Source organism: Helianthus annuus, chromosome 7, assembly GCF_002127325.2.
Source record: "Helianthus annuus cultivar XRQ/B chromosome 7, HanXRQr2.0-SUNRISE, whole genome shotgun sequence".
Taxonomy (NCBI): Eukaryota; Viridiplantae; Streptophyta; class Magnoliopsida; order Asterales; family Asteraceae; genus Helianthus; species Helianthus annuus.
The window spans coordinates 99,060,127-99,082,829 of NC_035439.2; the positions used below are offsets into that span (position 1 = coordinate 99,060,127).

Consider the following 22,703-nt stretch of genomic DNA (forward strand, 5'->3'; position numbering starts at 1 on the left):
CTATTGCGTATTTTTACTTCGATCCATATGTTCGTCCAGCTGAAAAAAGAGGTGGTGCATGGATGGATGAGGTTGTTGCAAGGCGTCGCGTATTATCAGACCATGTGTAGTGGTACACATGAATAATGCTCCCACCCATGGGCATTGTGCGACACGTGTCATCCCAGTCAGCAAATGGGCATTACGGGCGTTTTTCACAAATAGGCGTAGTGGAATAATGCCCAATAATGCCCCATCAATGATTACCCAATTATTTAAAAAAAATAAAAGTAAACTAAACTAAAAATTAGGTGGAATATTCTTATTGGCCAAAATGGAAATGAGAAAGCATGCAATGGCGTGATTAGAAAAACGCCAAAACAATTTTTGGCTCGGAACACGCCACAAAACGCCGCCCCGTAATGGGCTATGGGCGTGATTAGGCGTTTTTTTTTTGAATTTTTTTTTATAAAAAACGCCCCTCTCAGACAACAAAACGTCTGTTAGGCTACCCATTGCCCATATGGTGTGCAATCAAATGCCACCTGTCGGAGATAAACCAAGCCTTATGACATTTCACGAGGTACATGTAATTGTATATGTTTGAATTGTTTAGGCCGTGGAGTATGGGGCGGGACTTTTGGTGTGGGTTGGGGTAAAACGCCCAAGTCACCACCCCGGGAGGGCGGGAGTTTTGGCGTGGCCCCTTGGGGCTTGGGTTTCAAGCCGGGCGTGGGGCGGGGCAAAGAGGTGTTTGTGAATGGCCCAAAGAAAAGAGCCGTTGGCCAACGGCTATAATTAAAAAAAAAAAAAAAACTTCCATTTTTTCACTATAAAACTTATATTTTTCTTCCATTTTTTACCACATTCATCAACCACATCTTCTATACATCTTCAAATTCTCCTTCTACAATACGAAAAATGCATCCTTATAACCGTGGTTATGACCCGACCAACCCGTATGCATTCCATGAAAATAATCCTAGCCCACCACCCACTCGTCCAATAGATCGTCCGTTTTTCATACACTCTCCTTTATACATCGTATATCGGGAATCGTATATATACTAACTTCCCACAAACCGAAGATTCAATACCTACCCCGTTTTCACAATCGCCCATCGACCTTTCACCAACCTCCGTCGACCTTTCACTAAACGAGTCCGTTCCCGAAACTCAACCACGCAAAGAGGGTCCTTCCGCATCGAAACCCATCAAAAAAAGAAGTCATAAGAAAAAAAAACCGAGGAGGATAAACTAGTTGAAACCGCCAAACGAAAACAACAAAAATCGGTCTATGCTGAAGAAGTTGCATTGGCGAGGGCTTGGTGTGAACAATCTCAACATTCAACTTTAGGTATTCTTAACCTTAGTTTATATTAATGGAATGATTATTTTTTATATGAGTTTGTAATATATTTAAATTTTTTTATTAAAATAGGAAATTCGCAACATCGAACCGCCTTGTGGGAATGCGTTAGTAGGAAATTCCATGAAGAAATGGGTAGGGGGACTTATCGTGAAAACGATAGCTTATCCTTAAAGTGGACCGAAATAAGCACCCAACTTACAAAATTTAGTGGGTGTTTAAATAAAGCAAAGCAAAACCTTAAAAGTGGTGAAACCGAAGCCGACATTTTGACAAATGCACTGGTCGGATACAAGTTAAATATGAAGGCCGACTTCCGTTTCATGCATTGTTGGGAGATTTGTAAATTCCATCCAAAGTGGTCCACTGTCCCCATTGGTAGCGAAACTAACTCGTCTTCCAAAAGGTCAAGGGCCTCATCCCAAGCTCAATCTAATGCACGAGATCAAGAGTTTGAGGACCTTTTGGATGATTCGCCAAGCCCAAACCAGCCTGAGCATGGAAGAAATGCATCAAGAAGGCGTGCTCAAAAACAAACGGCGTCGCCTTCAACTGGGAGTTCTGGCTCGCGTAGGGGAATATACAGCGACCAGTTGGATGACATTTCATCCAAGTTGGATACATTCAACGTATTCCAACAACAAAGGGGCGAAATACGTAGCAGCAAAGAAGCTAGAGATGCCGCTAGAGATGCCCTGAAACAAAGACGGGATGATTTGAAAATTCTATCCCAGCCGATTGATCACCTACAGGGTGACGAGTTAGAAATAGTCTTGGCATTGAGAAAAGAGATAAAAAACAAATATAAAAGTTAGGATTTTTTTTTTTTTTTGTAATCTTCTTTTTTTTGTAATTTTCTTTATTTAAAATTATTAAAAAAATAAATTTGTGTTATTGGGTTGCCCAGCGGGTCAGCCCAGCCGGTCAGCCCACAAGCCCACCAAACCCACGCCCCCAAACTCCCGCCCCACCATACCGTGTGTTGTAGTGGGTTTCCCATCTCTGCCACCCGGTTCCACATGTCAACCAATGCCCAACCCAAGTCCCAACCCCAGCCTTAATATAAGCCATCTTGACCACTAGTTAGCAGGTAATGATGGACCCTTGAGTTTTCCTTGACGGTGACCAAATATATGTCGTGACATGTTTGCAGGTTAAGACTGTATTCCATGAGTTTGGTCACGCTCTTCAACATATGCTAACAAAACAAGACGAGGGTCTTGTTTCAGGCATACGTGGCATAGAGTGGGACGCTATTGAATTACCGTCTCAATTCATGGAGAATTGGTGCTACCATAGGTCGTGTATCATTATTATTTTAGTTTATGACAATTTAGCCTTTATTCTAAATACCGTGTATTATTATTAATTTAACATATTACAAGAATGTTACAGGGATACCCTGATGAGTATGGCGAAACATTATGAAACCACCGAGTGTCTCCCTGAAGACATATATCAGAAGCTTCTTGCTGCTAGAACGTTCCGTGCTGGCAGCATTAGCCTTATTCATGTAAGCATAACATTCATTTTCTTTCTCGAGATTAATTAAGTATAAAAATGACGCAGGACGTAAACAATAAAAAGCGCTTGATACGTTCTAGCAAGCATTTAGATAAAACCCATATGGCAAAAAGTTTATTATGATATATTAAAAGTTGTTTTAAGCATTACATACGAATCTCTATTTATAGGCTACACTCATAACCGAAGCACTAAATAGAAGACCTTAACCGAAATATTAATTTCGGTCAACATAACTAAAGTTCTAGACCTGGTTAAGTTATATAACAAAAGTACAAAACCAACACTTATAATATAAATTAATTAGTTTAAAGATTACTATTTACTCATAATGGTTATAGAATTGTTGACCCGGTTCTTCACTCGTTTTCTACATTCCCATCAGTCCATATACGAGTGGACCCTTTGGCTAATCTGTAATCGGTTCCTTATCACAAAAAAGTAGCTAAGATGATCTACACTTGTACTGTTTTGTAGCTAAAACTTGCAACTGTTGACCTGGAGTTGCATAGCAAGTATGTTCCTGGTGGGTCTGAATCGATCTATGATGTTGATCGAAGGGTCAGTGAAAAAACCGAAGTAATTCCTCCACTTCCAGAGGACAGGTTTCTTTGCAGTTTTATTCATACTTTTGCAGGTCAGTTGTATACTATTTTGTCTATGCTAATTAGTTTGCATATTATTTTTCGGTTGCAACTTTCCATCCTTATTACCTTCTCATTATGGGTGGTGACAGGTATGTATGCTGCTGGATATTACAGTTATAAGTAATAGATTATTTATATAATTTAGGATTTGATTGTAAATATTAATGAGAATATATGTCCATATCAATAGGAGATTACATCTTGTACACTATAGATATTTGATTGTGAATGAGAAGGAGGCGAGGACTTTATTTCCTATATGGTATCATACCACGTTTCGATCCTACCCTAATCCCCACACCGCCGCCGGCTTCTCTCCCTCACCTACGTTCACCTTCTGCCTCTCCTTCTCTTCCTCATGGACTCTAAAACTCATCCGGCGCTTGCGGTATCCAACATCAAAACGCATATCCCCATCATGCTCGAGCAAGATTCAGCCCAATACACGACTTGGTCCACCTTATTTCAAGTACAGTGTCGAGTTTTCGAGGTTGCTGATCATCTCAGCCCGCCACCTGCTGCTGCCGCCTCGTCCTCAACCACCAATTCTGACCAGAAAGCTGATGATTCTGCAGACAAAGCTCTCTGGCAGCGTATTGATGCAGTAGTTCTTCAGTGGATTTACGCAACCATCTCCCCCGCACTTCTCCAGATTATCCTCTCTCCCGGTCAAACGGCGTATAAAGCATGGACCGTTCTGAAAAATCAGTTCAATGACAACAAGACTACTCGAGCCGTGTTTCTTGGTCAGGAATTTGCTCATCTCAGCCTCGAAAGTTTCTCCTCAATGACCGAGTACTGCCAACGGGCGAAACACCTCGCCGATCAACTCAAGGCAGTCGGTTCCCCCGTTGATGAAAATATGTTGGTAATTAAGATTTTAACAGGTCTCATGGAACAATACGATAGCATCTCAACCGTGTTACAGAATCGTGACCCGCTTCCTGATTTTAATGAGGTTCGATCTCGGCTCACCATGGAAGAAGATAAGAAGAAGCGTCAAACCGCCCGCGCGGCTCAACACTCCGCCACTGCCCTCACGGCTTCTGTCTCCTCACACAGCTCGTCGCAGACACCAAACTACTATCCTGCTTCGGATCGCGGTCATGGTCGCTCACGAGGACGCGGTCGTGGTCGTGGCCGCAACTACAACAATCGCAACTACAACAACCGTGGCCCACAAACCAACACTCCGGCCCATCCATATATTGTGTTCCCAAGTAATTGGACCGCCAATCAATGGGCCTCGCTCCTAAATGGTTCCCCCTCCCCATCGGCTCAAACCATACCCCCTTGCCCATACCCCTCTAAACCGAACACTCCTAGTTCGAACTCACAGGGCATTCTCGGACCTAGACCCGACCAAATTACACCTACAGATATTGAACAGGCATTATACACCATGGCTCTGAATCAGCCGGACCACGGGGTCATGGACACGGGCGCAACCTCTCATTCGGCCAGGTATCTACTCTCCGTCTAATTTTAATAAGTGCACTGACAAAAATATTATTGTTGGTAATGGCATGGCAATTCCGGTTTTGGCACAGGGCAACCAAACTTTACCACCACCTTTTCCACCTCTAAAACTAAATAATGTCCTTTTCGCCCCTAACATCATTAAAAATCTAATTTCCGTTCGCCGCCTTACCACTTATAACCTTGTATCCATTGAGTTTGACCCTTTTGGTTTTCTTGTGAAGGATCTCAAAACTCGGGCGCCTATCCTTAGATGCAACAGTACCGGCGATCTCTATCCGTTGACACAGCCTCTATCCACCATCTCCCAACCTTCCGCTCTTGCTGCTGTTACTCAAGATCGCTGGCATCAACGCTTAGGCCACCCCAGCACTTCTTTATTGCATTCTTTAAAACTGTCTTCTCGTATTTCTTTTAGTAAACCAAACAATAAATTGTGTGAACCTTGTGTTTTTGGTAAAAGTGTCAAACTTCCATTTTATGATTCTATTAATTGCACTCGTTTAGCGTTTGATATTGTGCATAGTGACTTATAGACCTCCCCTGTCCTAAGCATGGGAGGTCATCGATATTATGTCCTATTTCTTGATGATCACACTAATTTTCTATGGACATTTCCTCTCACCACCAAGTCCCAAGTATTTGTCACATTTGTCAATTTTTATAACCATATTACCACCCAATTTGAGCGAAAAATTAAACAGTTCCAATGCGATAACGGTAAAGAATATGCCAACAACAATTTTTTGCAATTTTGCAACACCCATGGTATGCACTTCCGCTTTTCTTGTCCCTACACCTCCTCCCAAAACGGTAAGGCGGAACGCAAAATCCGCACTATCAATAACATGATTCGCACTCTCTTAGCCCAAGCCCACCTACCACCGTCTTTTTGGCATCATGCCCTCGAAACCGCCACGTACCTCCTAAACATTCTTCCAAGTAAAAACCATAATTTTCACTCACCAACGTCCCTCTTATACCAGTGTAAACCCGAATACCAACACCTTCGTGTGTTCGGGTGTCTGTGTTACCCTCTACTACCGTACACAAACTCGCTAATCGTTCACAACCATGTGTTTTCCTTGGATACCCACAAAATCACCGTGGCTATAAATGTTTCAACCTCCAAACTCGCCAATTCTTTACCTCCCGACACGTATACTTCGAAGAGTCTATATTCCCTTATCAATTTCAATCTCCTTCGAACCCTCGCTCCTACGACTTTCTCTACTCTTCTTCTCCTTCGGTCCCTTTATCACCACCTTCAACCGAATCCCCTACCTCCACCCATGGCCCAACCGACCAGCCTGCCTTCTACCCCTCAACATTCCCATTCCCAGCCCCATCACCGGCTCCATCACCGGCCCGCACCACACTCACACCCGACCCGCCCAGCCCTATTGTCCCACCACAACCCCAATCCCAATCGGCCCACACACCAAGCCCAATAACCACACCACCAAGCCCAACCATCTCCCCTCACACAGACTACTCAACCCACCCCACCAGCCCAAATACTTCCTCTACATCTGTTCACCCAATCGGCCCACATACTTCCTCTCCAACTGTTTACCCAACCGGCCCAAACACCTCCCCACCTCACAATCCGGCTCAATCTCCCATCTCTCCCTTACATTCCGCCACATTACAGTCCCACCCTACTCCATCCTCTGTGGCTACCCACTCTCCTATCATGCCACCTCGGACCATCCGGACCCGCTCAATGAGTGGTATTGTCAAACCTAAACAGTTATTTAACCTATCCATCTCCACCATTGAACCCATACCCCGAAATCCTCAGGTTGCCTTGACCATTCCTGAATGGCACCGTGCCATGACTGACGAGTTTAGTGCACTTATTAAAAACAAGACCTGGGAGTTGGTTCCTCGGAAACCGGATATGAATATTATACGTAGCATGTGGTTGTTTAAACACAAATTTAATTCAGATGGGAGTTTGGCGCGATATAAAGCCCGTTTGGTTTGTGACGGGAGTCGTCAACAACCGGGTATTGACTGCGGGGAGACGTTTAGTCCGGTTGTCAAACCGGCCACTATTCGATTGGTACTTTCTTTGGCTTTGGCTCAATCATGGACTATAAATCAGCTGGATGTTACGAACGCATTTCTTCATGGTAATTTGCATGAAACCGTCTACATGTATCAGCCGATGGGCTTTCGCAGCCCCAACTACCCGGATCATGTATGCCTTCTAAAGAAATCCTTATACGGTCTAAAGCAAGCGCCTCGTGCATGGTACCAGCGGTTCACGGATTTCGTGATATTACAGGGTTTTCGACAGAGTAAATCCGATAACTCTTTGTTTATTTATCGTCAAGGACATGACACTGCCTATCTGCTTATTTACGTTGACGATATTATTCTCACCACTTCATCGGATGCTTTTAACAATCGGCTTATGACATGTCTGGCAAGTGAGTTTGCTATGAAGGATTTGGGGCCGTTATCTTATTTTTTGGGTATTCAGGTAACACGGTCCAAAAATCACATGTTTCTTTCTCAATCGGCTTATGCTAAGGATATCATTCATCGAGCCGGTATGGATACATGTAAGCCTGTTGCTACGCCAGTCGATACGCAGTCAAAACTCAGTGCTCATTCCGGTACTCTTCATGATGATCCTACCACGTACCGTAGTCTTGCGGGTGCACTTCAGTATCTCACTTTCACCCGTCCAGACATCTCTTATGCCGTTCAACAAATTTGCATGCATATGCATTCTCCGACCACTGCCCATTGGAATGCTTTGAAACGAATTCTCCGATATATAAAGGGCACCGTTGACTTGGGGCTTCATTTAGGTGCAAGTGACACATCCTCCTTGCGGGCTTACATGGACGCTGACTGGGCGGGTTGCCCTGACACTCGACGATCCACCTCTGGCTATTGTGTTTATTTTGGAGACAATCTGATTTCTTGGTCCTCGAAACGCCAGTCAACGATCTCCCGTTCTAGTGCTGAAGCTGAATATCGCGGAGTGGCGAATGTTGTTGCTGAAGTCTGCTGGCTTCGGAATCTTCTTCTCGAGTTATGTCATCCTATATCTCGTGCTACTTTGGTGTATTGTGACAATGTCAGTGCAGTTTACTTGTCTGGTAATCCGGTTCAGCATCAACGTACGAAACATATTGAATTAGATATTCATTTTGTTCGTGAGCAAGTTCAGAAAGGTCACGTACGCGTGTTGCATGTCTCGTCTCGCCATCAGATCGCTGACATTTTCACTAAGGGTCTGCCGCGTGTCTTATTTGATGATTTCAGATCCAGTCTCAGCATCCGGCCACCCTTTGCTTCGACTGCGGGGGTGTAATAGATTATTTATATAATTTAGGATTTGATTGTAAATATTAATGAGAATATATCTCCATATCAATAGGAGATTACATCTTGTACACTATAGATATTTGATTGTGAATGAGAAGGAGGCGAGGACTTTATTTCCTATAATAAGGTACTTTTTGTGGCCTTGATTATTATAGTTCGACGATGTTGGTTTGTGTATTTATGATCCAAAGCGAACATAATTTCTATAGTGGGCGGAAGTGCTGTCTGCTGACGCTTTCTCTGCATTTGAGGAAGCGGGATTACATGATGAAAAGGTAAAATAATATTACCACTTTGACAAATTATGACTTGGTAATTTAAGTTCTTTGATTCTGCTATGATGCTTTATGTGTTTTCTTTTCTTTCGCAAATGTCATTCTATACTGCCACAATAGGCGGTCAGAGAGACGGGACACAGGTTTCGTGAAACTATTCTTGCACTTGGAGGTGGAAAAGATCCGCTAACGGTTCGGTCTTTCAGAGTTCTATATATATTTAACTGTATCTCAAAGACCATAGTGTTTGTTCAGCACTAGAACCACTTTCTTATGATAATGGTGGAATGCAAAATGCAGGTTTTTGTAGAGTTCCGTGGGCGGGAACCCTCACCCGAGCCACTGCTCAGGCACAATGGGCTGTTACATAGCGCAACATGATTCATGATCCGGCTCTCGCTCAACAGGGAACCGCTTTTGATCCGACAAATGGGTTTTAGAATTAAAATCGTGATTGCAGCCGATGTTTTTAGTTCCAAACAAACCTTGGTCCTAGATCTTATGGTTTGTATATAGTTTCACTTTTTAAATATCAACAAGAAATATGTTGGTCGGATTTAAGTATCAAAAAGATAATATTCTTGATAAATAGTATGTGGAATAAACAATGTCTTCCTTCATACCTTTTATAAAACATTTTAATAGTGATGAACTTGTTAAAACACTTATGGTACTCTTTTATGGTACCATATGTTATGGCAACTTTCGAACGGCTAACTCGCACACACCCTAAACCTACTTCTAAATGCACATCATTGTCCATCATTGGACTAGAACCCTTGACCACTTGTGATGAACACTTTTACTACACACCTTGATACCCCTAGGCTACTAGCCCAGCAACGTTTTCCTAAACAATGAAACATTCCTATCGATGTTTCCATATGCTTGTGTCTAGTCAAACTCCTAGTGGGCCTCCTTTTATGAGTCTTGAAGAACCGTCAAATCTAATTTTCCCTTGATTATCAGTAAGGCTACTCGGTGTGGGAGGAGGGTAGTCCTCAAAGTATGCTCTGCCACGTAGGATGGGTGTGAGGATGGGGCAAAGGGGATGGACCTAAGGAAATGGAGGATGAGCCTAAAATATATATATATATATATATAGTGGAGAGTTCAAATGAGAAGAAATTTTTTGTAAGAAGAAAAAAAAGAAATTTTAACCAATAATAATGCTTTATTTTACTTCATTTAATATAAGTATTTAATATTACTATAAGGATACATTGGTAAATCTACATAGGTCATTAATTTCTAGTCTTCCTTTTTAATAGTTAACCACATTAAATTTTTTGTAACTTAACTTCAAAATATATATTTTTTCAAAAAAATAAAATAAAATAATTTAAAGTGTAGGATAAATCACGAGTTGTGTAGGATAAATTACAAGTTGTGTAGGATAAATTTCAACGTGTAGGATGAATTTCAAAATATGTAAGATAACTTTTGATGTGTGTAGGCAAAAAAAGTTAGTGTGGATGATACTAGTCTTTATGATTAATTAATTAGTTAAAAATGATAATAAATGAAATAAGTGAAAAAACTATTTAATGTTTTATAAAATTACCCTTTGTTCTTTTTCTTCTCAATTAAATTTTCTTCTCAAATGAACCTTCCCCTATATATATATATATATATATATATATATATATATATATATAGGGGGCTGCTAGAATGAGAACCACCTCGAGTTGTAAGAACCGCAAGAACTACACCCCACGGGTGGGCGTTTACCACGATTTTTTGTTTACAACTAGATGTGTGTATTATAAACACAGCCGTAAAAAAAAAAAATTTAAACGCCGCGGCCGAGGGGGTAGTTTTTTACACCACAAGTTTGGTGTTTTTAATTTTTTTTTTCTTTTTTCTTTTTTTTTTTCACCAAACTTGTGGTGTAAAAAACTACCCCCTCGGCCGCGGCGTTTAAAATTTTTTTTTACGGCTGTGTTTATAATACACACATCTAGTTGTAAAAAAAAAAAAAATCATGGTGAACGCCCACCCGTGGGGTGTAGTTCTCGCGGTTCTTACAACTCGTGGTGGTTCTCATTCTAGCGGCCCCCTATATATATATATATATATATATATATATATATATATATATATATATATATATATATATATATATATATATATATATATATATATATGTGTGTGTGTGTGTGTGTGTGTGTGTGTGTGTGTGTGTGTGTTTGTGTGTGTATGTGTGTGTGAGAAGAAGAGCTCCGTCCTCAACGTATCCATCTAGTCGTGAAGGACGACGCCGCCACCCCGGAAATGGTGTTGGGGGGCGTCGCCAGGCCGAGCGCCCACACACCGAGTGTCCTAATAGCAACAAAACTAGTTTGGTATAGGACAAAAGGTTTGATCACATCAGACATTCAGACATGATTTGTTGCCTGTTAATGGTCCGACACAATCGCATGAGTTGTCCAACTGTTGATCACATGTTCTTGACGTTGATCTAGCACTCGTATCAAATAATTCTAAAAAACTTTACTAGACTCGAATGAACTCACATCTGAAAAAAAAAATAAAGAATTATGGTGGAAAATGATTATTCATATTTTAACTAGCCTTAAGCCCCCAACGTTGCAGGGCGTAAAACCGTGCTACAAACGTGGTGGGGCGTGGGCGTAAAACCGAGCTACGAATGTTGCGGGGCTAAAACATTGCTAAGTAGCAACCCAACGATGACCAAAACCAAGAAAAACGTAAAATAAAACCACAAATTTTTAACAGCAAGTGGCGTAAAAAGTAGACGAATTCGAATTTATATCGACACGTATTAGAAAGTCGATGTGTTTAAAAAAACCGAGGAACCAAATGTGATTATCAAACACCGTGTTAAATAGCAACTGAACGTAAAAAGAGAAAACCTGAGAGACCAAATGTGACCACCAAATGTCGTACTAAGTCGCAACCGAGCAACGACCAAATCCACGAAAAAACATAAAACAATAACTAATAAAAAAACTAAACTCGTTTAACTTTTATAGCAAAATTATAAAAATCAAAGTTTTATTACAAAACCGAAAAACTCTAAACTAAAACTTTAGTTTGTAAAGAAAACCAAGAAAAATAAAACAAAACCATAAAAAAAGACAAAACACAAGTGTTACTATTCCTAATATGACCAAAATTAAGAAGTCTGAAAAAGTTTTGCTACCAAGTCAAAAAGCAAAAAACATTACTGTTAGGAATTAATACATATACGAATTAGATAACCATTTACTAAACATGAGCTCATTTGATTTGTTTAGACTCTCTAACTAACTTTTACAACCACTAACCAACTAATTAACTAACTTTTTTTAACAGTACTCTCAGTTACTTATTATATTGGAACATGTCAACCGGTGTACACATGAACTTAAAAGGGATAACGATGGGAAACCCAATAACTTGAAAGATGGGAACTATTATTTTATTTAGTCTAAATGGCACCTAAAATAAAAATAAAAATAATATATTAAGTGAAAAACAAAGGATAAATAACAATGCTTCACGGGATAAGGGACCCGTGTGACCAACATTCCTGGCACATATCTCTCTCTCCCACATGTACGTTATATTTGTTTATTTATAAAATATTTGATCCATCCAAAGTTACAGTAATTTGACATTTTCAAATGATTACGTAAATACGTAATTTATTACAGCCATATGTTATTTCTCTTTCTAGCTTCTTTTATTTTACTCACTCGTATACTAATCAACAGCATTAAAGCAGTACTATTGTTTATTACTAAAACTATCACTCACTCGTATACTAATAAACAACATTAAAGCATTACTATTTGTTTACTACTACAACTATGTTCATATACAATTTAATATATCTTATCTAAAATTATCGTTTATAATACCTAAATTTACCTGTTCTAACATGGTAAAATATATACTTAATATTCGTGTTACGTTTTCATTCATATTTAACTTTTTTTTTTTGTTATCATCAATATCTAGGGGTGTAATTGTGTAAACAAGCTCAGAGGCTCGAGAGCTACTCGTTATCGGCTTGGTTAAAAGCTCGAACGAGCCGAACTTTAACGAGCTTGAGCCTGTAATAGAGCTCGTTTAGTTATCGAGTCCAAGCTCAAGCCTGAAATATCAAGCTCGTTTAAGCTCCCAAACAAAGCTTTGGCTCGTTTAATCGATACTGAAGCGAGCTCGAGCCAATCTTGTAGCTTGTTTGAGGTTGTTCTCAAAAATCAAAATAGTTCAAGCCGAGCTCGAGCTTCATAAAAACAGAACGAGCCGAGCTCGAGCCTAGTCAGGTTTGGGCTCGGCCCTGCTGGTTTACACCTTCATATCGATCAACAAATTATTATATAAAATATTAAACAAAATCACTTTGGGTGTAGTGCACAACTGCAAACTTACTTCTCATGCAATTTGTCTCATCTTCCAAATGATTAAATGCTAAACGACTGAATATCTCTCAGTTTATGCTCCTATTTTGCCAGTAGGTTTCTCTGGCGACTTCCATCGCCGCTGCCTCTCTCTAAGGTAAGATTATCATCTTCTTCCTCTTTTTAACTCTGATTCTCTTTACAGATCTGTAATCTGATACTGTAGTGAGATTATTCAGCTTTGATTTTAGGAGTTCATTATCATTTTGTCAGTAGAAGATATGCGATTTGAACATTAGGTTTTCTCGATTGTGATTTGTGTTGTAATTGCGAAACAAGATGATGCATACTCGCCGTTTAGTTTATCGTAAGCATTTTCGTGTTTGCTAGTTTACGAATTCAGAGAAATCGATGCAGTCTATTGTAGTTTTTTACTGATTTGTTTGATAATCTGTGAATTGAAACAGAAGTCTTGACTTGATGCTGTGCATATCTAGGAGAATTTCAGGAATATAGCATGATTATCATCGGCTGATGCTGTTTATCATAGTTTTTTTTTATTAATTTCTTTGATAATCTGTGAATTTAAACAGAAACTTTGAGTTGATGCTGTGCATATCTAGGAGAATTTCAGGAATATAGCATGATTATCATCGGCTGATGCTGTTTATCATAGTTTTTTTTATTAATTTGTTTGATAATCTGTGAATTTAAGCAGAAACTTTGAGTTGATGATGTACTTTTTTAGGAGAATTTCAGGAATATAGACTGATTATCATCATCTAGTGCAAAATGTTAGCTGATTCGGTAGTTAGAATACTCGGCCTTGGTTATCTTTTTTGTCGGTAGAAGATATGAGATTTGAGCTTGGGGCTTTCATTGTTAGGTTTACTCCTAGTTTTGTTTATGCGAGTGTGATTTGTGTTCGAACCTTAGTGAGTGAGTGATGAAATATAATCACGGTTCACTTCATCACAGAGTATTATCTTGATTATCATCAAAATCTCTTTCAGGAATATAGCCTGATGCAGTTTATCATAATTTGCTACTAATTTACTTAATAATATTTGAACTTAAACAGAAGTTCTGACTACTTGTTATACGTATGTAGGAGAAATTTCTTTGAAGAATCACTCAACCGAAAAGTTGATCCCCTTTGCTAATGGCGCGCTTTCTGTTCACCGTCATCGTCCTATGCTCCCTTTCGAGTTTGATCTTCGTCAACACTCTGGGTATTCGAAGGCCAGCTCCTAACGATGCAAAACAGTTACGCTTCGATCGAAAAAAGGGCGAGTTTAGGATTCTGCAGGTAGCTGACATGCACTACGCTGACGGCAAGAAGACTCCTTGTTTGGATCTATTACCACAACAATTCGCCCATTGCACCGATCTCAATACTAGCAATTTCATAAACCGTATGATCGAAGCCGAGAAACCGGACCTCATCGTTTTCACAGGCGATAATATCTTCGGATTTGACGCAGAAGACGCAGCTGCGTCGATGAACGCAGCCTTCGCCCCCGCTATCGCATCGAAAATCCCATGGGCTGCAGTTTTAGGTAACCACGATCAAGAATCAACGTTATCGAGAGAAGGTGTCATGGCGCATATCGTCGGAATGAAGCACACGCTGTCTCGATATAATCCTCCTGACGTAGATGTTATCGACGGTTTCGGGAATTACAATCTCGAAGTTCATGGAGTCGAAGGGTCGAGTCTTATGAACAAATCGATCCTCAACTTGTACTTTCTCGACAGTGGCGATTACTCTACCGTCCCCTCGATTCCCGGTTATGGATGGATCAAACCGTCTCAACAGTTTTGGTTTCAAAAGACGTCTAAAACACTTCAAAAGAAATCTAAAGCACCCGCGCTTGCGTATTTTCACATCCCATTGCCAGAATTTGCGTACTTTGATTCGTCAAACTTTACCGGCGTGAGACAAGAAGGGATTAGCTCCGCTTCGGTGAATTCCGGGTTCTTTACAACGTTAGTTGAAGCGGGTGACGTGAAGGCGGTTTTCACCGGTCATGATCATATTAACGATTTTTGTGGGAAGTTAACAGGAATTAATCTTTGTTATGGTGGCGGGTTTGGGTATCATGCATATGGGAAGGCTGGATGGTCAAGAAGAGCGAGGATGGTTGTGGTTTCGTTAGAAAAGGTGTCGCATGATGAATGGGGTGCGGTCAAGTCTATTAAAACATGGAAGCGGCTCGATGATGAAAAGTTAACTGCCGTTGATGGTCAGGTTCTTTGGAGCCAACAACCAACCGGGAGTCGTAGAAAGAAGCCGGTTCATCTTGGTTGAATGGTTCAGATGTTTCAAACATGATCTTAGTTCTCATTGTGTTTACACTAAAAAGTTCAATCTTTCTATTAATAGTTCACACTTTAACACTAAAAATATCAATCTTTCTATTAGTAGTTCACACTTTAAGAGGAGGTAAGCAGTTTGTGTTAGGCTCTTATATTGAACACTTGAACAGTGCTATTTCTTGTTGCTAGAAAGAATATATAAATCTTGTAGTTTTAATGGATTTATCAAGGTATGATGACATGGTATGATTTTTTTTTTTTGGTTAGATTTGAAAATAAGTGGCATTATCTAATTGCTTCAAGTCAAAAGCGTAGTCCGTGTACACATGACATCGTTTGGTTGGTTTGAAAGCGTTGGCCACCCGTGTGATATACAGGTAAATGATGGTTTAGTTTACACGACGTGTTCCAAATTTCAAATCGGACCAGACCGGAATGTTAAACCACCAAACCATGAAAACCAAACCGTTTAACTCTGGACTTGCTTCAATTTGAGTGGTTCGGTTGGTTTCAAGATTTTTAACACGCCTACGGCCTAGCTGTAATTGACATCTTAGAACAATAAGGGGTTTACACATCATAAGGTACTGTCAGACATAAGAACCATGGTAGTATATTATTAAGTTGTGTTAGTCATTATCAAAGTGCACGATGGTGTATACAATGACTAGTACGGGTTAGTCACAATCGAAGCATACGGTTTGTGAAAGACCCTATTACATGTTAAACGCTTGGATCTGTAGCATACAGGAACATTCATATATACATTTTAAAAAGCAGAGACAAAAGCAATAACCTACAGCTACAATAAGCCAAATGAATTCAACTCATGAAGGTTACACAAGAGTCCAAATGACAATTTGATTCAACTCAAGTATGCACAGTTTATAACTAACAACCTAAACAAGAACTCCCTAGTGAGAAAACTCGAACCCGAATCTATACATCAACAATCATAAAACTTCGTCATTCTCCTCGTCATCATCAGCACCGCTCTCATAATCAAAAAGATCATTCAACGCAGTAGCCTGTTGATGTTGAAACTCGTCAATAGCATCTTTCGCACCAAAAACGAGCGCGTTTTTCGCAGCTTTAATAGCTTCCTTTCGTTCTACAGACCCCTCCTGCTTCACCGCTTTACTTTTATCAACCTTTGCCGCCTTCGCACTCGCCGCCTTCCTGTTAGCTTCTCGACAATTTAACAAATCTATATACTTCTCGTGCAACGCTTTGTTCTTCACCTGCTTTAAAACTGGAGGACTCACAAGTGTCGTTCCATGTAAACCACTAAATCTCGAAACACTTCTACGGACAGTTGCCGAACCTTTGTGTACATCGTTTGTTTCTTGGTTGCGATCAGGTGTGGTAAGCACCATATTAAGGTTTAAACTCGGGTTGAATGTGGGCTCTAGAAGAGAGAACATGTCGGATTCGGAATCGTGTTCCACTTTATACTGATTTTGTAACATGTGTCTTACGGTTCTCTGGACTACATGAGTCTTCTGCTTACGGTATCTAGGTCTCTTAGTAGGACTTGAAGTTTTGATCAATTTACTTGCAGACAAAGACGGGTCTTGCGTATTTGATACTCGCGCTCGGGAACGAACGCGAGGTTGAGGCGGTGTCATATGACTACCGTGTATTTTGTCGAAACATTCCTGTGCGGATTTTCCAGGGACCTAAAGCAACAAACAAAATACCATTATACAATATATTTTGGAGATACTGATGTATAAACATTAAGTTTATGCGGTGCAAACGAGCTGAGTGGCTCGAGAAAAAGCTCGAAACGAGCGGAGCCTTATCGAGCCCGAGCGTAGCTTGAGCCTAAAATAAAGCTCGTTTATTTCTCGAGCCCGAGTTCAAGTCTGACATATGAAGCTCGTCAGGCTTGTCGAGCCTTAGTGTAATATTAGTTTTTATTAATATTTAGAAACATTTAGCCCTTATTTAATGTCGTCTAGTAAACGAGCCGAGCCGAGCCCCAAACCTAAAAATAAGCTTGTTTAGTAAACAAGCCCGAGCTTCACTTATCGAACTCGCGAACCTAAACGAGTCTATTATTTGTACTATTTTTATTTAATATATTAATTAATAGATTATGAACGAGCCAAGCTCGAGCTTGAGAAACTACCAACGAGCCGAGCTCGAGCTCTCGTAAGTTAATTGAGCTTGGGCTCGGCTCATTTGCAACCCTAGGGCGTTTGTTTCAGAACCAACAATATGCTGAGAACCACGAAAACCACATGATACATTTGTACCAATTGCTTTGAATGTAATACAAAAGACGGTTATGTAACACAACCGTCTTTGTTTCACTCGCACTACTTCTGGTCATCTTAATGCACTACATACAAGTGTGTTATATGAAACTCGAGATTCTCAACATTATTATTGGTTATGAAACGAACGCGTTTATAATGGATAGTGAATTACCAGCCGGGAAACCTTCTTCCAGAAGTGCGGAGTCGGTTTTGCTTCGAGGTAAGCTCTCTCCAACGCCAATTCTTGATCTTTGGTCCATCCGTGAGTGATCTCCGTGACGTTCTCAAACTGGGTTCTCGTTCTTTTAACCCCGATAATCTTTAGCTTTTTGTTAACATCATCATTCCTTACGCTTACGGGTCCTTCTCGCACTACAACAGCAGTGGAAACAGCGACTCCGTTTTCGATTCTACCTCTGTCTAGTTTGGATAATTCTTCATCCAAAACTTGGGTTTTGGTGATTGCTAATGCATCAAATTGATCGGGATCGTTGTCACGGTTTTTCTTACTGTGTTTCACTTTGTTCTTCGGTGACTTACCATTAAATTGTTTGGATGTATTGACACCGTCTTCATGTGTCCATTCAGCTGATGAAGAGTCATGGTTAGTATTATCTAAATCTCTACAAGAACTACGTGTTATCCGCTTCTCAGATTTCCCTACAAATTATATCTCGAATTACTATTGAAAATGATATATGATTACAAAAGAAGTAGCACATTTTACTCATGCAAGAATGAAAGAAATAGAGATGGTGATCCCAGTCCCATACCCGACCCAATACATGCCGAGCATATATGATATATAACTGGGTATCGGGTATACCATTCACATTTCCAATTACTTTTTTTTCCTATTTACGTTTGTGTATTATTTTAGTACTGAAGAAAATTACAAATATAAAAGCTAAAAATTAGTGAATTATTAGATTATCTATTACCCAAGGGCAAATGAAAATAAAAATAAAAATAAAATAAAAAATAAATGTTTACGCGCATGGTTTGAGTAAGCAGGTCTGCGTGTTTTGGGTAATCGGGTCAGGTATAACCTAATTCCATACCGGTCTCAAACCCGTGAAACTTTTAAAAACTAATCCCATACCCAAATACCCGTCGAGAATTTTCGTGTTATGGGTTCAGGTTCGTTTGCCATCCTAGAAAGAAATGGTTCCACTTTTGAGGTCAAAAGTTTCTATATGGAAAAACTTGATTAGCCAACAACTAAAAAAGGGTTTTATCCAAGTTAAGCATGGAGAATCCAGTAATTACAACTTAATAATCTAGCGTTAGTTTCAGCACACAAGGCAAACTAATTATCTTAAATCGACTAATCGAGTAGCTAATTGATCAAACCACTGCCAACTAAAACTCTAAAACTGTGTCCAAATACATAGTATATCACTATGTATCGCGTATACGCATTGGGATTTCCAAATACATTGTTTTTTTGTGAGTTTCACTCCTCAACTTCAAATATTGACACTTAAGCCCTCTAGATTTCTAAAAACTTTGTAACATTTCATTTTGACCCCTCGAATTTTACGTGATTATCTACAGAGCTAAATGCCATTTTAGTCCCTTTGGTTTGGGCCATTTTGCCAATTTAGTCCAAAGGTTTGAAACGTTGTCATTTTCGTCCAAATCGTTTCAAGCGTTGCCATTTTAGTCCACTGGGTTAACTCCGTCCATTTTTTATGTTAGCTAGAAGGGTAATTCAATCATTTTATATGGTCGAATTGCCCTTCTAGTTAACAGAATTACATTTAAAATGACCGAAATGACCTTTTAGTTAACAAAATAAAGGGATGGAGTTAACCCAGTGGACTAAAATGGCAACGTTTAAAACTATTTGGACTAAAATGGCAACGTTTCAAACCTTTAGACTAAACTGGCAAAATGGCCCAAACCACAGGGACAAAAATGGCATTTAACTCTTATCTTTATGTACACGTTGGGTATAAAATCATGTTGTTTTACATTTCAACGTATTTTTTATCGAAAATGAGTCACGTCAAATATATTACATTTTTGTGTTTATTTTTATAGACGTTTTCAGTTGGTCTATATTTTGACGTAAATTTTGTTTAGAAACGAATCGGGTCAATATAATACATTTTCATTATACTTAATAAATTCCATTTACTTTACGTTTCATGAGTTATGTCAATATAATACATTTTCGTGCTTATTTTATGAACGTTTTCCATTGATCTACCCTTTGATCGTTTAGAAGTTACAAAAAAAAAAAAAATCAGTACCCTCAAATCACGTTAAATAAACAATCCCACAGCGCGGGGAATCAATTCTAGTTTCTTCCAATTTACGTTTTTGTATTATTTAATTACCCAAGAAAATCAATGACAATTAACTAAAATGTTTACGGGTATGGTTCCAGAATTTTTCGAGTTTTAGGGTAGGGTTCGTTTGCCATCCCTAGAAAGAAATGCTTCCATACAACTAAATTAGGGTTTTATCAGTAATTACAATTTAACAATCTAGGGTTAGTTTCAGCTGAATAACTATCGTAAATCAAATAGCTAATGATCAAACCACAATATTTCAAAAAGAATGCTTACCGTGTCTCCTCCGATCTGAACCACCTGGCAACTTATCTTCATCACACTCACCCACACAACGATTCACTCTTCTTGTACGAACAGATTCATCAACTTTCTGCGAACATTTTCTCGACATAGATCTGCGGGTTCTTCTCGGAGAAAGCTTTTCAGTTCCGGTCAATGAGAAAGGGGTTGTTGTAGAAATGGAGCGGGTTCTCCGGTGGGGCTCCGGGATGGGGGTTTTCGGGTCTTCGGGTTCTGCAGTTTGGTGGAATCTTGGAGATCGGCGGAGTGTAACGGTCGGTGGTGGTGGTGTTGGGTCCTCTGTGTGGGAAGTTCTGTGGGGCATTTTCACAAACACCTGGTGTGCTGTTTGGTTTGGAGATTTAGGGGAGTGGATATGATATGAGAGGGAAGATTGGTGGTTCAAAGTTTGAACTATTGGGGTAAGATGTGGATTTGAGTCCATTAAGTTTGGGCCTTGGATCGATTAGGCCCAAATATTATGTTACGTTGTGTTAAAATTAAGAGCACTCACAATGAAAGGGCCATGGTGCCAAAATGAAATAAAAAGTGTTTGGTTGGTCAATATAATAAGAATCTCATTTATTCAAAACATCTCAAATTCGTTTCATCCACCCTCTTGTTTTTTTCATTTCATTCCCTATTTATCACCACCATCACCATCCGCCGCCACTGCCCGCCGCCAACCATCGCAGCCACCTTCACCACCATCCATCGTCACCCGCCTAGGGATGGCAAAAAAAAAAAACAAGCCCGACGGGTACACCCGATGCCCAACAGGTAGGTGACTAGGCATGGGATTAAAAATATCTTTTGCGGGTATGGGACGGGTACGGGATTAGGTGATATCCGATCCGATTATTCGAAACTATATACCCTTTTACCCAAACTATATACCCGAAAACTTTAATTTTGTTTTCCCTTAACTATTGTTTATTAATATTTGATTCTCGTAGATTGATTACTTAAACAAAAAACATTTTTTTAAATATATACTTTGATGACATGCTACAAATATTTAGATTTTAAATATTTTAAATTTTCCTTTGATGATGATGATTTGTATGTTATTTGAATAATTCAATATATTGTACAGACTTTAAAAACGTAAAATTAAAAAGGTAAATATATGCATGAAAGTCCCAACGGTTACTTTTTAAAATGCCAACAGGTATGGCCGATGCCCGCGGACAAGTATCTGACAAATACCCAATGAGAAATGGGCCGGGTACGGAACAATATTTTACAACCAAATATGGGACTGGGATTAGTCATGCTCGGCCCATCGTCATCCCTACACCCACCACCTTCCTTCGCCTGCCATCGTCATCGCTATCTGCCACCCATATTTTAGAAGAGGATGTGTAGGTTGAGCTAAGAGTGAAATGATTTGAGTTGAGATTGTATGGATTGAGTTAATAGTAAAACACTTTTGAGAGTTTGTAGATTTTGAATTAAAATAATTTATTTGTCTTAAACATATTTCCTCGGTAGTCCTTTGGACCCATCAAAGGGCATGCATACCAGGTCTTTGGTTACGGACCAAGCTTGTCGGACTCGTCGTCTGATCAGCTCACAGCGAGACTTCGATCTGTGGGGTGCGGTTTGGGTTTCCTGATCTCTCCACGCCAACTTTGATGCGGATGGGAGAAGATAGGATCATAGGATCACCAATAATAAAGAGATGTCACAATATTAAATATTCAAACCACAGCTTCATATTCAAGAAAATGAATGTAGTGTTGATCATAAGAGTAAATTACAAGTTTTGTCCTTTATGTTTGTACCAAATTGCAGGCGGTGTTCTTTGTCTTTAAATTTGACGTGTTTTGTCCTTAACGTTTCAAAATCTTGCACGTTATGTCCTTTAGCCCAAACTCAGTTAGATTTTTTGGTTAAGTATGGTCATGTGACTTGCACATGAGGAAATTCTTGTCATTTCACATTTCTAGAGGATATTTTGTAAAAAATTATTATTCAGGGGCTATTTGTACAAAACTAAAAGGATAAAAAAGAAATATAAAAACTCTTTCTTTCTCTCTTTCTAATATGAACAACCTGCATCTCTCTCTTCTCTCTCTCTCTCTCCTGCATCTCTCTCATCTGAACCAACCTCCATCTCTCTTTTTCTCCTCTCTCTCTCTAAGATATCAAGCCTTCTGAAGAGGGTTCCTGCAATGTTAAACGAAGAAGACGATGTATCCATCGTTGTGGTGATGATGAGTGACAATGTATCTAATCAAATTAGGGTTTCGGCGATGTCAAACGAAGAAGACGATGACGGAGATTCACCCTGGTTCTACCGATTCCAAGTTTCTGACTCCTGCCACCGTTAATTCACGGCCAAAGGAAGTTAATTCGGTGCTTGAATCTGATGTTATTCATGTTCCTAGTTATTCTAGTAAGTTTATGATATTATTGACTGTTGTTTTGGTTTTTTGTATTGTATTGTTGCTGGATTGTAAAACCCTAGTTCTTTTTTTAATTTATGGGAATTGTTTTTGTGGTGCTTTTTGGTTGGTAGAAAGTATTGATTACAGATGTTCATAATTGGGGTTATTTTGG

General features: G+C 39.5%; 3 protein-coding genes across 4 annotated transcripts; 2 read left to right on the forward strand and 1 right to left on the reverse strand.

Moving 5' to 3' along the window:
- The first annotated feature begins 3,877 nt into the window (after positions 1–3,877).
- LOC110896237 lies at positions 3,878–5,002 on the forward strand. Its single transcript, XM_022143701.1, has one exon. It carries the CDS (start codon positions 3,878–3,880, stop codon positions 5,000–5,002), a length of 1,125 nt encoding a protein of 374 aa, XP_021999393.1.
- A 7,972-nt stretch (positions 5,003–12,974) lies between these two features.
- Positions 12,975–15,543, forward strand: LOC110893812 (probable inactive purple acid phosphatase 29). The gene is made up of 2 exons (XM_022140944.2): positions 12,975–13,130; positions 14,085–15,543. The coding sequence occupies exon 2, from the start codon at positions 14,136–14,138 to the stop codon at positions 15,282–15,284; it is 1,149 nt and encodes a 382-aa protein (XP_021996636.1). The 5' UTR covers positions 12,975–13,130; positions 14,085–14,135; the 3' UTR covers positions 15,285–15,543.
- Positions 15,544–16,074: 531 nt separating this feature from the next.
- On the reverse strand, positions 16,075–20,598 carry LOC110893813. 2 transcript variants are annotated; one of them, XM_022140946.2, is made up of 3 exons: positions 20,133–20,598; positions 17,729–18,144; positions 16,075–16,971 (listed from the first exon to the last, which is right to left on the reverse strand). In XM_022140946.2, the coding sequence occupies exons 1-3, from the start codon at positions 20,581–20,583 to the stop codon at positions 16,246–16,248; spliced, it is 1,593 nt and encodes a 530-aa protein (XP_021996638.1). In that variant the 5' UTR covers positions 20,584–20,598; the 3' UTR covers positions 16,075–16,245. The 2 variants fall into 2 exon arrangements, with proteins under 2 accessions (XP_021996638.1, XP_021996637.1); XM_022140945.2 differs by having other exon boundaries at positions 17,729–18,216.
- Positions 20,599–22,703: the final 2,105 nt, after the last annotated feature.

Coding starts and splice junctions, on each gene's coding strand:
- LOC110896237 (XM_022143701.1), top strand. CDS start 3,878: ATGGACTCTAAAACTCATCCGGCGCTTGCGGTATCCAACATCAAAACG.
- LOC110893812 (XM_022140944.2), top strand. CDS start 14,136: ATGGCGCGCTTTCTGTTCACCGTCATCGTCCTATGCTCCCTTTCGAGT.
- LOC110893813 (XM_022140945.2), bottom strand. CDS start 20,583: ATGGACTCAAATCCACATCTTACCCCAATAGTTCAAACTTTGAACCAC. Junction 18,217..20,132: donor TTCAGATCGGAGGAGACACG/GTAAGCATTCTT, acceptor TATAATTTGTAG/GGAAATCTGAGAAGCGGATA. Junction 16,972..17,728: donor GGAAGAAGGTTTCCCGGCTG/GTAATTCACTAT, acceptor TTGTTGCTTTAG/GTCCCTGGAAAATCCGCACA.